This window comes from Piliocolobus tephrosceles, unplaced genomic scaffold (assembly GCF_002776525.5).
Source record: "Piliocolobus tephrosceles isolate RC106 unplaced genomic scaffold, ASM277652v3 unscaffolded_29532, whole genome shotgun sequence".
NCBI classification, from domain to species: Eukaryota; Metazoa; Chordata; class Mammalia; order Primates; family Cercopithecidae; genus Piliocolobus; species Piliocolobus tephrosceles.
Genome location: NW_022312679.1, coordinates 1 through 13498, shown reverse-complemented (window position 1 = coordinate 13498; position 13498 = coordinate 1). Strand labels below are relative to the sequence as shown.

At 56.2% G+C, this 13498-nt stretch overlaps 1 protein-coding gene across 1 annotated transcript; it reads right to left on the bottom strand.

Moving 5' to 3' along the window:
- Positions 1 to 591: 591 nt before the first annotated feature.
- LOC113222128 (rootletin-like) lies at positions 592 to 13492 on the bottom strand (the record flags this gene model as incomplete). The annotated part of the gene is made up of 11 exons (XM_026451494.1): positions 592 to 1527; positions 3265 to 3392; positions 3667 to 3860; positions 5181 to 5411; positions 5752 to 5898; positions 6533 to 6677; positions 7850 to 8032; positions 11060 to 11259; positions 12022 to 12255; positions 12704 to 12787; positions 13457 to 13492. Coding segments are annotated over 11 exons (1788 nt in total), but the record flags the coding sequence as incomplete, so codon positions are not given.
- Positions 13493 to 13498: the final 6 nt, after the last annotated feature.

The window sequence follows — 13498 nt, the reverse complement described above, 5'->3', positions numbered from 1 at the left end:
CTCGCTCTGTCACCCAGGCTGGAGTGCTGTGGCCGGATCTCAGCTCACTGCAAGCTCCACCTCCCGGGTTCATGCCATTCTCCTGCCTCAGCCTCCCGAGTAGCTGGGACTACAAGCGCCGCCACCTCGCCCGGCTAGTTTTTTGTATTTTTTAGTAGAGACGGGGTTTCACCGTGTTAGCCAGGATGGTCTCGATCTCCTGACCTCGTGATCCGCCCGTCTCGGCCTCCCAAAGTGCTGGGATTACAGGCATGAGTCAGCATACCCGGCCAAGCCGCCCCTTCTTTAAGAGCTTCACCGTAGCTCATGCCTGTAATCCCAGCACTTTGGGAGACAGAGGCAGGCAGATCACGAGGTCAAAAGTTTGAGACCAGCCTGAGGAACATGGTGAAATTCCATCTCTACTAAAAATACAAAAATTAGCCAGGCGTAGTGACTTGTGCGTGTAATCCCAGCTAGACAGGAAGCTGAGGCAGCAGAATCGCTTGAACCCAGAAGGTGGAGGTTGCAGTGAGCCGAGATTGTGCCACTGCACTCCAGTCTGTGCAACAGAGCGAGACTCCATCTCAAAAAAGAAAAGGAAAAAAAAGAGTTTTACCGCCACCTGCTGGAGAAGCATGATAACAACCACCCAAGGCCATGGGGACTGCAGGATGCATGGCATCCCCTGGAGCCATGCAGTCATAACCTGCACCTCTGTTGGAGGTAGCCCTGTCTAGGATTTGGTGGCCCAGGGCTCCTGTCCCGAGGGCCACTCTGGAGAGCATGCCAGTGCCAGCAATAATAACTTATGGAGCATTTGCTAAGTACCAGTCACTATGCTAAGCCCTCTATGTGGATGGTCTCAGTTCATCCTCAATACCTTCCACTATCCTATCCCTATTTCTACAGGTGGAGAAATGAAGGCATAGACACCTTGGGTAGCACCACCAGTAAGTAACCAAGATTACATTCAAACCCACGCAATGTAACCCCAGAGTCAGTATTCTAGTAACTTCCCTGGCCCCTTGCCTTTCTATATACTCAGGTCTCAGTGGCCCTTCATATGCAAACAGTACTTAGCAAATGAAAGTGCTTTCCTGCTGTACGTTAGGTCAGCATTTCCCAAATGTGGTTGTGGACCCTCTGCATCAGGATTACCAGGGCTGGACCAGATTTGGGACCTGGGAATCTGCATGTCTAATAAGGACCACAACCTCCCCCCCGCTGCCTGCCCCCCCAAGTCCTCCCAGCTGTCCCCAGGGCCTCCACAACAGAGAGGAAGTCCCATTTCACAGATGTAGAGACCAAGGCAGAGGAAGAACGATGATGAGACACTGGCTCAGAGTCCTGCCCACCCCTCCCCAGCTGCCTGAACCTTTTCACGCTGGAGTCGCTGCAAGTCCTCCTCGTGGGCTGCCCGCTGCTCCCGCAGAGAGGCCTGGGCCTCCCGCTCAGCCTGCACCAGCTTCTGGGCCATCAGCTCCTTGTCTAGACTGGCTTTCTCCTGTGTAGCTATTATTTGCTGCCGCAGGCCCGCCAACTCCCCTGCACAAGAGGAATGGAGGAAAGGGCAGGGTTGGGTTCAAACTTTTCCTTGGGCCAGCAGACTTAGGCCAGGTGAGCCATATGGGCAAAATCCCAGAGGCAGAGGGCCTGCCTGGCAGCTAGTTTGGGTCCTCTTGAAGAAGTGGCTTGCCCTCTCTGGGCCTCAGTTTCCCTATCTGCTACATGGGCCCAATGGCCCTGACCCCTTTCCTGCCTACCTAGAATGGCATTAAAGGCATAAAATGACTGACGAGAAGGCCTCCCAAATGGGAAGGATGCCAAAGATATAACAACCCTAGGCCAGGCGCAGTGGCTCACACCTGTAATCGCAGCACTTTGGGAGGCTAGGGCAGGTGGATCACTTTAGGTCAAGAGTTCGAGACCAGCCTGGCCAACATGGCAAAACCCTGTCTCTACTAAAAATACAAAAATTAGCCGGGTGTGGTGGTGGGCGTATGTAGTTACAGCTACTTGGGAGGCTGAGGCAGGAGAATCGCTTGGACCAGGGAGGCAGAAGTTGCAGTGAGCCGAGATTGCACCATTGCACTCCAGCCTGGGCGACGAGAACGAGACTCTGTCTCAAAAAACAAACAGGCTGGGCCCAGTGGCTCATGCCTGTAATCCCAGCAGTTTGGGAGGCCGAAGCAGGCGGATCACCTGAGGTCGACAGTTCGAGACCAGCTTGACCAACATGGTGAAACCCTGTCTCTACTAAAAATACAAAATTAGCCAGGCATGGTGGCACATGCCTATAATCCCAGCTACTTGGGAGGCTGTGGCAGGAGAATTGCTTGAACCTGGGAGGCGCGGAGGTTGAGGTGAGCCAAGATCATGCCATTGCACTCCAGCCTGGGCGACAAGAGTGAAACTCCGTCTCAAAACAAACAAACAAAAAACAACCCTATTACTGACTGAGCACTAACTATAGGTCAAGCACCCAGCTAAGTATTCTAGTCATAACTTCATTTTGTCTTCATAACATGCCTAGGTAGTTTATCCTCATCCCTATTTAACAGATGATGAAATGGAGGCCCAGAGGAGATCAGCAGCAACTTCCCAAAGCCACACAGCTACACATAAAGCATCTCCTTTAATGACTGACATAAACATACCTGTCAAATGTTAACTATCAGTATTAATGGAAATGACTACAGGAAATGGAAATGGTATAGCCACCATCTAAAAACCATCTCCCGGGTTGGAAATCCACCAGCACTTCCCTTTCTGGTTCTGTCTGGCTCAGGTGTACATGGACAGGAAAATTAATTTCCATGACCCAAGTAGGTGCTTAGTTAATGTTAGGTGAGCAGAAAGAAGCCCTGAGTTCAGAGACTGGATGGGGAACGGTGTAGGGAAGCGGGGCTGGGATTTTGGGGCCAAGAGAGTCATCTGAAAACCACAGAGAACTCAGACTTTCTAACAGGCCTGATGACTGCAGTTACCGTTGACTCAGCCAGGCACCATGCCACAGCCTTACACGCTTTTCCCACGTCATCCTGGCAATAGGCTTAGAAGGTGGGCACTGACACCTGTAGTAATCAGATGAGGAATCTGCAGCCCAGAGAGGAAAGGGGCTTGCTCAAGGGAAGGTCAGGTCTAAGTGGTGGCACAGGACTAGAACCCAGACCAGCCAGACTCCTACTCCAGTGCTCCCAACTTCTGTGAGACCCCAGACCCTGGGAGGTTGCAGTCTGGGCTGGAGCCTGGTGTTCCCCCCAAGTCCCCAGCCCCTCGTACCAGTAAGGGTCTCCTTGGCCAGCAGCAGGGCCTGCCTCTCGGCTTCCAGCTGCTCCCGGCGGGCCTCAAGCTGGGCCAGCTGCCGCTGCACCTCAAACAGGCTGCCCTCCAGGGCTTCCTTCTCCAAGCTGCAGCACATACAGTCCCTGAGGCCCTGGGACTCAGCCTCCCTGGCCCCAGGAAACTGTGGATCTCAGGGAGTGGCCAGGCATGGGCCAAGTGCCAACCTACCTGCCTGGCCAGGTCCACACTCCCTGGGGAAGCCTGAGCCACAGCTAGGACATGTTGGCAAGCCAGACTCCTTAGTAACTGCCCCTGGGGGCCCATGCCTGGGTGTGGCTGGTCATGGTGTGGCCCTGGGAAGACCCCCCAAGGCGGGTTGGGCAGAGCCCAGGGCCTTACCGCAGGCGCGTGGCCTCCTCTGACAGGGTCCTGCCTTCACGCTCTGCAGCCGCCAGCTGCACAGCCAGGCCAGCGCGCTCCTTGGCTAGCGCCTCCTTCTCCCGGGCCGCTCGCTCCAGCACCTCCACCTGCCGCTGGGCCTCCTGCCGGGCCTGCTCCAGCTCCTGCTCCCGCCCGCTCAGCTGCCGGGAGAGCTGGCCCCCACCCAGAGACTGAGCAGCACTCCCACCATCCCCCAGCTTGTTCGTCGTGCAGCACCCCAACTCTGGGCCTAACCCAGTCCTGGCAGAAGGCCTGGGTTCGAGCCCAGGGTCTGCCCTCATGTGCTATAGGTACTTGGGCAAGTCATGACCTTCTCTAGATCTGCAGTGCACGTGTGTACAAAAACGAGGGCCTGGCCGGGCACGGTAGCGCACGCCTATAATCTCAGCACTTTTGCTGGTGGATCACTTGAGGTCAGGAGTTCAAGACCAGCTTGGCCAACGTGGTGAAACCCTGTCTCTACTAAAAATACAAAAATTAGCTGGGCATGGTGGTGCACGCCTGTAGTCCCTGCTACTTGGGACGCTGAGGCAGGAGAACAGCTTAAACCCCGGCGGTGGAGGTTGCAGTGAGCCCAGATCATGTCACTGCACTCCAGCCTGGGCAACAGAGCAAGACTCTGTCTCAAAAAAAGAAAAAAACAAAACCAAAAAAAACGAGGGCCGTCACTCAGCTTTGGGACTAACAAGTAACAGAACCCTTGTATTATGCTAAACTTGCAGAGAAGTTGAATATAGAAAACAGACTCAAGTGCAGCTGCTCAGTAGGCCTCAAGGTGGAGACCTGCACCTTGCTCCCTGCACCCCCTGCCCCATCCTCTAGAGGCCCCTCCCAGAAACCCAGGGGCTCCAGCATAGACACTGCATGAAGGTCCTTGGATCCTTGAAATCCTAAGGTCTATTCCAAATGTGATGTTCCCAAAAGTCTTAAGATTCCAATTCTAAAAGTCTTGACCTCTTATTAATCTGTATCATTATTATTATCATTATTATTATTGAGACAGAGTCTCACTCTGTTGCCCAGGTTGGAGTGCAGTGGCACCATTTCAGCTCACTGCAATCTCTGCCTCCCGGGTTCAAGCGATTCTCCTGCCTCAGCCTCCCGAGCAACTGGGACTACAGGCGCCAGGCACCATGCCCAGCTAATTTTTTGTAGAGACAGGGTTTCACTGTGTTAGCCAGGATGGTCTTGATCTCCTGACCTTGTTATCCACCCGCCTCAGCCTCCCAAAGCACTGGGATTATAGGCGTGAGCCACTGCGCCCGGCTAGCCCCATGTTATAGATGGGGCAACTGAGGTATGGGGAGGTTGGGCAGCTTGTCCAAGGTCCCCAGCTAGCAGAAGTGGGGCTGGATTTTACCCAGAAGCAGGCTCCAGAGCCTGTGACTTAACCCAGGACTGGATGCAGGGGGCTGGGAGCCTGGCCTGCCCCACATGCTCTCCACACCGCCCCCACACACAGCTTGGCCCACCTGCCCTAGCTGCTCCTGCAGCCGGCTGCGCTCATGGCGCAGCGTGGGGAGTTGCTGCTCCAGCGCCTCCTGGGCCTGCTCCGCCACTCGCAGGGAGCCCTCCAGGCCCTGCCGCGCCACCTCCTGCTCCAGCCGCAGCTCCTCCAGCCGCTCCTGCTCTTCCCGCGCCACTGTGGCCTCCTGCTCTGCCTGCCGCTGCCGGCCCTGCAGGGCGGCCTTTTCTTCCTCCAGCTGTGGGCCGGGTATGAGTGGGGCCTCATGAGCAGGGCGCCCCTCCCAGGACCAGGATGCCTTCTCCATCCACACACCACCCACAATAGCCCAGGAGAGGCTCCAAGGGAATAAGGGACAGTGCCCTTGGGTGTGTGGGACACTGGGGAAGGGGAGATGAGGGCCCATGGAGCTTCTGTGCTTTGATGCCTAGAGAGGATAGACAGACGGAGACAGACAGAGAACCAGAGACAAAAAAGGAGGCAGCGGGCAAGACAGGTACAGGGCTGGGGCCGGGGTGCCTCACTGAGTGGGGAGGATGGGTGAGCAAGGCAGGTGGGCCTGCAGGTGCACAGCGTACCTGGGCGACAAGGCGGTTCAGATCCAGCTTGTCCTGAGCAAGGCTCTCGTTGAGGGCGCTCAGCTTGGACAGGGAGTCCTGCAGGGAGGCCTCCTCTGCCCTCAGCTTGGTCATGGAGAGCTCGAGCTCCACGCGGCCAGCCTCAGCCTGCAGAGTCAGGCCCTCAGACATGAGGAAAGGCAGAAAGGTGGGGAGGAGGTGAGGAGGGACAAGAAGAGACCCAGAGAGACGGACCCTCAGAGACAGGGGAGGGGAAACAAGGAGGGGACACAGCGTGAGATGGAAAAAAAAAATCACCGCAGAAAGCCTGCTGCTTATGCAGCCATTTAAAAGCCATGCACCACAAAGCTATGCAAAAATAGCTCAAGCTGCAGGGCAGGACCAGAGTTCAGAGGATCCCTGAGTAGGGTCTAGGGATAGCACTGCTCAGAGCCCAGGCTGCAGCGGACAGGGCCGGCCCCCCGCCAAGGAGTCTCTGGCCTGTGGCCCCAACTCTCAGGCCCCAGAGCTGAGTCTCAGGCACTGGATGACCCTGAGCTATAGGCATTGTCCCCAGGAGCATCCACAAGAGCAGGGATACGGCCATAAAGAGAGGTCAGTCCACTTATACCTGGGACCAGAGGTCCAGAGGTCTGTGGATCAGCCTGTATCCAGAAGGAGGGGTCAGTCTGTGCAGGCTCAGAGGTCTGCCTGACACTGGGACCAGCCTGTGCCAGAGCGAGAAGTCTTGGGGCTGGGGGTCAGAGGTAAGTTTGTGGTTGTGCAGCAAACAGGGACCCACCTTGGTCAGCGCCTCGGCCACCTCGGCCTTCTCGGCCTGCAGCATGTCCCGCTGCAGCGTGGCGCAGCTCAGCGCCTCCCTCACCTCCACCAGCTCCTTGGCCAGGACTGAGCGCTTCCCTTCCAGCTGCTCTAGTTGTCTATGGCTGCGGGACAGAGGACGGGTGGGTGGCCCATGTCACTTTCCTGCCCTGAACCTCCTGTAGCCAGCGAGGTGCTGGGCCAGGGACCAGGCCTGAGGCAGGAGTTTGGAGAGAAAGAGCCTGACCCACAGGGCAATCAAGCCCACTACACTTAGCTGCATGACCCTACGCCTCCGTTTTCACATCTGCAAAATGAGGTAACACTTGCCTTGTGACATTGTTTTTTTTGAGACAAAGTCTCACTCTGTCACCCAGGCTGGCATACAGTGGCGCGATCTAGGCTCACTGCAACCTCTGCCTCCTGGGTTCAAGCAATTCTCCTGCCTCAGCCTCCTGAGTAGCTGGGATTACAGGTACCCACCACCATGTCTGGCTAATTTTGTAGTTTTAGTGGAGACGGGGTTTCCCCATGTTGGTCAGGCTGGTCTCAAACTCCTGACCTCAGGCAATTTGCCTGCCTTGGCCTCCCAAAGTGCCGGGATTACAGGTGTGAGGCACCGCGCCCGGCCTGTTTTAAGGATACAGACCTCACATGTGCTTAAAATGGTGCCTGACACATCTCCCCAAGGGCCTTCAGAAACAAGAATAACATGCACCACCACAGTCTACTAAACATCATCGTCGATCACGTCCCAGAGAGGTAAGCAGCGCAGTGGGGAAGAGGTTAACTCTGAAGGCAGAATGCCTGGGTTCAAATCCTGGCTCTTCTGCTAACTAGCCGTGTGACCGGGGGCAAGGGACATGGCTCCTCTGTGCCTCAGTTTACCATCCACAAAATGGAGATAACAGCTTCTACAACACAGAGTTATCATAGAGTTGAATGAGAGAACTGAATTTCTTAAAACGGTATCTGGCACTTAGTGAAATTAGTAAGGATATTATTATGATCATAACTAAATTTTAAAAATACTATTGTTAATATTACTACTGTTATTTTAATTATTGTTATTATCATCCAAGTTCTACCTTTTAACTAGTTCTCTGATCCCAAGTAAGTGACACCTCCCTGAGCCCCAATTTCCTGAAATGTGTCTGGTTAGAAAACCCGACATCAGAGGGGTCCAGATGGTAGGAGGCCCAGGACCCAGTGGGTGCTCCCTAACCCCCCGGGGGCACTATCAGGGGATCTGAGGCACATCTGAAGGGCCCTGGGAGGCAGGCAAGATGCTGCTCACCTGCGCTCAAGCTCCCGGCGCACCCTCTCGCCATCCTGCACCGCGTCCTCCTGCTCTTCCTCCAGCCGGTCCCGCTGGCGCCGCAGCTCCTCCTGGGCAGTCTGCAGCTTCACCCGCTCCTGCCGCAGGTCCTCAGCCTGCTGCTGGGCCACCTGCAGGCTGTGGGCCAGGTTGCTCTTCTCCCTTCAGGACAAGGGGAGGGGAGCAGAGGGGATGCTGGGGCTGCGCTCTGCTGGGAAGGTGGCTGGCTGCTCCTCTAGCCATGAGCTATATCCTTCCATCTTCCAACGCACCTGCCTCCAAGGAAGCCTTCCCTGACCACCCTGCCCATGGACGACTCATTTCACTAACACCCTCCAGCAGAAGAACCTGGCTTTCCTTCTCTCCAGCCTGCCCACTTGGAGGCCCAGTGGAGTGAATGGAGGCACTGGCATGATCTCCAAGCACCCCACCAGGTAGAAGAGGCCATGCTGGGCTCCTGGAACACACGGGCAATTGTGCCCCCAGCTCTGCTAGGCCATGTGACCAGGAAATGACCCCTATAACACCCCATGCCTCTCAATTCTGAGAAGCCTGATAGAGTTGAGTCTGCAGATGCCATAGCTTCCTGCTACATAGGCACATGGTGGCCACGGCAGGGGAGGGAGGAGAAGGCAGCAACTGGGACCCCAAAGACTTGCTGTGAGCTGCCACTTGCCCCACTGGCAGTAGGTGCAAAAACTTCACAACATGATTTTTTTTTTTTTTTTAGACCGAGTTTCGCTCTGTCGCCCAGGATGGAGTGCAGTGGTGCAATCTTGGCTCACTGCAAGCTCTGCCTCCCGGGTTCATGCCATTCTCCTGCCTCAGCGTCCGAAGTAGCTGGGACTATAGGCACCTGCCACCACACCTGGCTAATTTTTTTATATTTTTAGTAGAGACAGGGTTTCACTGTGTTAGCCAGGATGGTCTTGATCTCCTGAACTCGTGATCCACCCACCTCAGCCTCCCAAAGTGTTGGGATAACACAGGCATGAGCCACCGCGTCCAGCAATTTTTTTTTTTTTTTTTTAGATGGAGTCTCACTCTGTCGCCCAGGCTGGAGTGCAGTAACATAATTTCGGCTTGCTGCAACCTCCACCTCCAGAGTTCAAGGGATTCTCCTGCCTCACCCTCCCGAGTAGCTGGGATTACAGGCGCCTATCACCACGCCCAGCTAATTATTGCATTTTTAGTTAGAAGCGGGGTTTTACCATGTTGGCCAGGCTGGTCTCAAACTCCTGACCTCAAGTGATCTGCCCACCTTGGTCTCCCAAAGTGCTGGGAATACAGGCGTGAGCCACCACACCCGGCCCTAATTTTTTTTAGTTTTTACTTTTATTTTTATTTACTTATTTTTTTTGACACAGAGTTTCACTCTTGTTGCCCAGGCTGGAGTGCAATGGTGTGATCTCGGTTCACCGCAACCTCCGCCTCCCGGGTTCAAGTGATTCTCCTGCCTCAGCCTCCCAAGTAGCTGGCATTACAAGCATGCGCCACCACAGATGGCTAATTTTGTATTTGTAGTAGAGACGGGGTTTCTCCATGTTGGTCAGGCTGGTCTTGAACTCCCGACCTCAGGTGGTCCTCCAGCCTCGGCCTCTGAAAGTGCTGGGATTACAGGTGTGAGCCACTGTGCCTGGCCAATTTTTTTTATTTTTAGTAGAGATGGGGTTTCGCCATGTTGGCCAGACTGGTCTCAAACTGCTGACCTCAAGTTATCCACCCGCCTTGGCCTCCTAAAGTGCTGAGATTACAAGCGTGAACCACTGTGCCCAGTCGACAATGTGCTGTTAAGTAAAAATAGCAGAATGCCAAATGGGATGTTTGCTGTGAACACAACTACTTAAAAAGATCTTCTCCTTTCCAGGCATAGCAAGCCTCGGTTTACTCTCACATGGACCTGAATTCCAATTCCCACCCTGCCACCCCCAGCCACACACGCTGTACAAGTCTGAGAGAGTCTCTCAAGCTTACAACAATGGAGTTCCGAATTGCATGAGTCTGAAAGGAAGACTAAGTGACAGAGTACATAAAAAACACTCGGCCAAGAGCCCGGCACACAGTAGGTGTTCTAGGCATGAGCCACCACACCCAGCCTGAATTTTCACTTTTTAAAATTTTTAATTAAATTTTAATAGAGCCAGGCACAGTGGCTTATGCCTGTAATCCCAGCAATTTGGGAGGCTGAGGTGGGAACAGTGTTTGAAGCTAGGAGTTCAAGACCAGCGTGGGAACATGGTGAGACCCCCATCTCTACAAAAAATTTAGAAATGTTGGGGGCTTGTCTAGCATCCTCGGGAATGAGATCAGAGTTGCCCAGGACCCGGGGAGGTGAGGGCTCAGAGGGTGGTGAGGGCACAGAGGAAGGGAGTGGAAACCTCAGGCATTGGTCCCATATCCTTCCCCAGGCCAGGCCCAGGCCCTGGCCCCCAACTAGGGGCAGTAGGGAGGTAGAGGTGGGAGGACCGCTTGAGTCTGGGAGTTCCAGGCTACAGTGAGCTATGATAGAGCCATTGTGCCCCAGCCTGGGAAACAGAGCAAGGACATGACTCAAAGCAAAACAAAACTGAATAAGAAAAAATAAATGTTGGCCAGGCGCTGTGGCTCATGCCTGTAATCCCAGCACTTTGGGAAACGGAGGCGGGTGGATCACCAGGTCAGGAGTTCAAGATCAGCCTGGCCAAGATGGTGAAACCCCATCTCTACTAAAAATACAAAACAAAATCAGTCAGGCATGGTGGTGGGCACCTGTAATCCCAGCTACTCGGGAGTCTGAGGTGAGAATTGCTTAAACCTCGGAGGCGGAGGATGCAGTGAGCCAAGATCGCACCACTGCACTCCAGCCTAGGCCACACAGTGAAACTCCATGTCAAAAAAAAAAAAAAAAAAAAACTAGCCTGCCGTGGAGGCGGGCACCTGTAGTCCCAGCTACTCGGGAGGCTGAGGCAGGAGAATGGCATGAACCCGGGAGGCAGGGCTTGCAGTGAGCCAAGATCGCACCACTGCACTCCAGCCTGGGCGACAGAGCGAAACTCCATCTCAAAAATAAATAAATAAACAAACAAACAAATAAATATTAATAGGCACATGTAGCTACTGGCGACAATATTAGCGCATAAGGCTCGACTGGTGTTATGCCCACATGTTTATGTATTCTTCAGCAGCCCCCAGCTCAGACCTCCCCGGCACCTGCTCAGGAGCTCGTTGGCGCTCCGCAGCCGCTGCACCTCGCGCTGGGCGTCCTCGTGGGCCTGCATGGCGCTGTCGGTCTTGTCCCGCAGGCGCTGCAGCTGTTCCTCTAGGGTCCGCCGCTCACTCTCGCTGTCGCTAAGCTGCTTCCGCAGGGTGCCCAGAAGGTCCTGGCTTGCCTCATAGCGCCCACGCATGTCCTGGGGCGTGGGGATCACAGAGTCTAGAGGGGTCCTAGGAGGCCTCCAGAGCCCACCTACTCTCTTCTGGTTCCAGGGATACACACTAGCCTACGCTAGGCGGGGTCCAGGACCTGGACCTGTCCTGGGACAGGATAGGGGCCTAGTCCTGAGAGCCAAGCTTCCGCTCCCCTACTATGTGCCCTCACCACCGTCTGAGCCCTCACCTCCCTGGGGTCCCGGACAACTCCTATCAAAGTCTCCCCTCCCCCCATGCCACACAAACCCCCAGGCACACTAGTCTCCTGGGATCTGACCGCACCCACCCCAGGGCTCCCAGGCCCCTCCCCTTTGCATCCTGGTTCCACCCTCAGACTCCTCCCTACCCTGACTCTGCCCCTAGTTGCCAAGCTCCTCTCATCCTAGGCTCAGATTCCCCTTGCTAGACCTTTTCCCAGGGTCCTGGCTCCGTATGACCAGGGACCTGTCTCCCTCTCTACCAGGACCCTAACACTGCGGCATTCTTCTCCCTCCACCAGCTGCCCAAGCACCCCTACTTCTGGGCTCCGTTTCACCGCAGAGCTCTCAGCCACCTCCTTGGGGGTCCTGACACCCTCAGACACTATTTCTAAGGGCTCTGGCTGCACCACAGGGCGCTCAGACTCCTGTTCCGGACCCTGGCCCCGGACCCGCCCCCTCCCCCACTCCCACCCCCACCCGGAGGGCGCGAGCACCTCCCCCGGGGCCTCTGGGGGCGCCCAAAACACTCAAACCCCTTCCTACCTGGACCTGCAGCTGGCGCTTGTGCAGGGCGGAGTGGATCAGGGCGAGCGTGGAGGAGTCTGAGCAGGCCGGGGAGGGGCCTCGGCGGGGCGAACGGCCTCGGCCCGGTGAGGAGCGCCGCGGTGGGGACGGGGTCCGCTGGCCTGAGAGCCCCCGTAGGCTGCCATCGGACGCATCCGCGGTGCGCTCGGAGCCGCTCAGCTGGACACCGCTCTCAGAGTCCGACAGGACGGCCTGAGGGCAGGGGAGGAAGGCAGAAGGAGGCCACAGAGTTAGGAACCTTGGGGTTAGCTGGGCAAAGACGCCCAGGCGACGCTGGGGGCCGCCTCATCCCAAATGATCCCTCCTACAAGAAGCCTTCCTGATTTCACCTCATCCCCTAGTTCAGTTCTCAGCTCGCAGCTGAAGCCTCCGATTTATTGCGAAGACATCATTTGGCGTTGCTCACAGGTGGGCTCCGAAAGGGCCGTGCCCCCCCCCCCCCCCCCCCCCCCCCCCCGCTCTGACAATGGGGGTTCCCCAGGGCAGGGACCGGGTGAGCTAGCAGGGGTGCTGAGCAGCTACAGCCTGGGCCCCAGGCCCCCACCGATTTGCAGTTCAGTCCCAGGTCAATGAAAGGCGTGGTGGGGGAGCCCAGGACTGCCTGGCAGGGCCCTGTCTTCCTGCCTCTCTGGGCTCACACCTGTGCCAGGTCCCTTAGGGTCTGCTGTAGCCCCTCTCCGTCCTCTGTCTCCAGGGCCGCCTGCTCCTGTAGCCGCAGGGATTCCTGGAGTGCGGTTAGGGAGACAAAGGGTGGTCTGGGTTCTGTCTTATCTGAAACCTCCCCTTCCCCTCCTCCCTCCCTGGCCCACCACTGACCAGGTGGCCTCTGAAGCCATGTCCATAGGCCAGCCACCTGGTAGACCTCACAGCAGGCCCGAGGCCCTCGCTGAACAGTCCAGGCCCAGAGAAGAGCTGTGTCCTGTCCCATGTCACACAGTCGATTGGAGGAGAGCCGGACCTAGAACCCAGGCCAGGCCCCACACAGAGGGGTGACCAAACCAGGCTGTACCCTGGGGTAGTGAGTGTCCCGCTGGTGGGGCAGGGGGAGTAGCTGGGTTGCCAGAGGCAGCATCTGGACCTGGAGAGCGCGGATGGGAGTTCAAGTCCCCACTCTCCCGCTTACTGACTCTGAGACGGGACAAGCATTTCCCCTCTTAGGCCTCAGTTTCCCCATCTGTGTCATGAGGATTACGCTACTGGGCTGCTGGGGGGAAGAAATGGGATGGGGGAGGTGAGTGCGCTTACCACGAAGACTGCACACCTGTGAGGGCTGAACCTGAGTGTGAGTGGCACCCTGGGGGTGGCCCAGGCAGCCCAGCCCTAAGCCTGCGTCCATGGATCTGGCCGGTACCCCATCCCACCCTGCCACATCTCAGGGGAAGCGACAGCTCACCAGGGCCTCAAGCTTCTCGGTGAGGTCCTTGTTGACCTGATC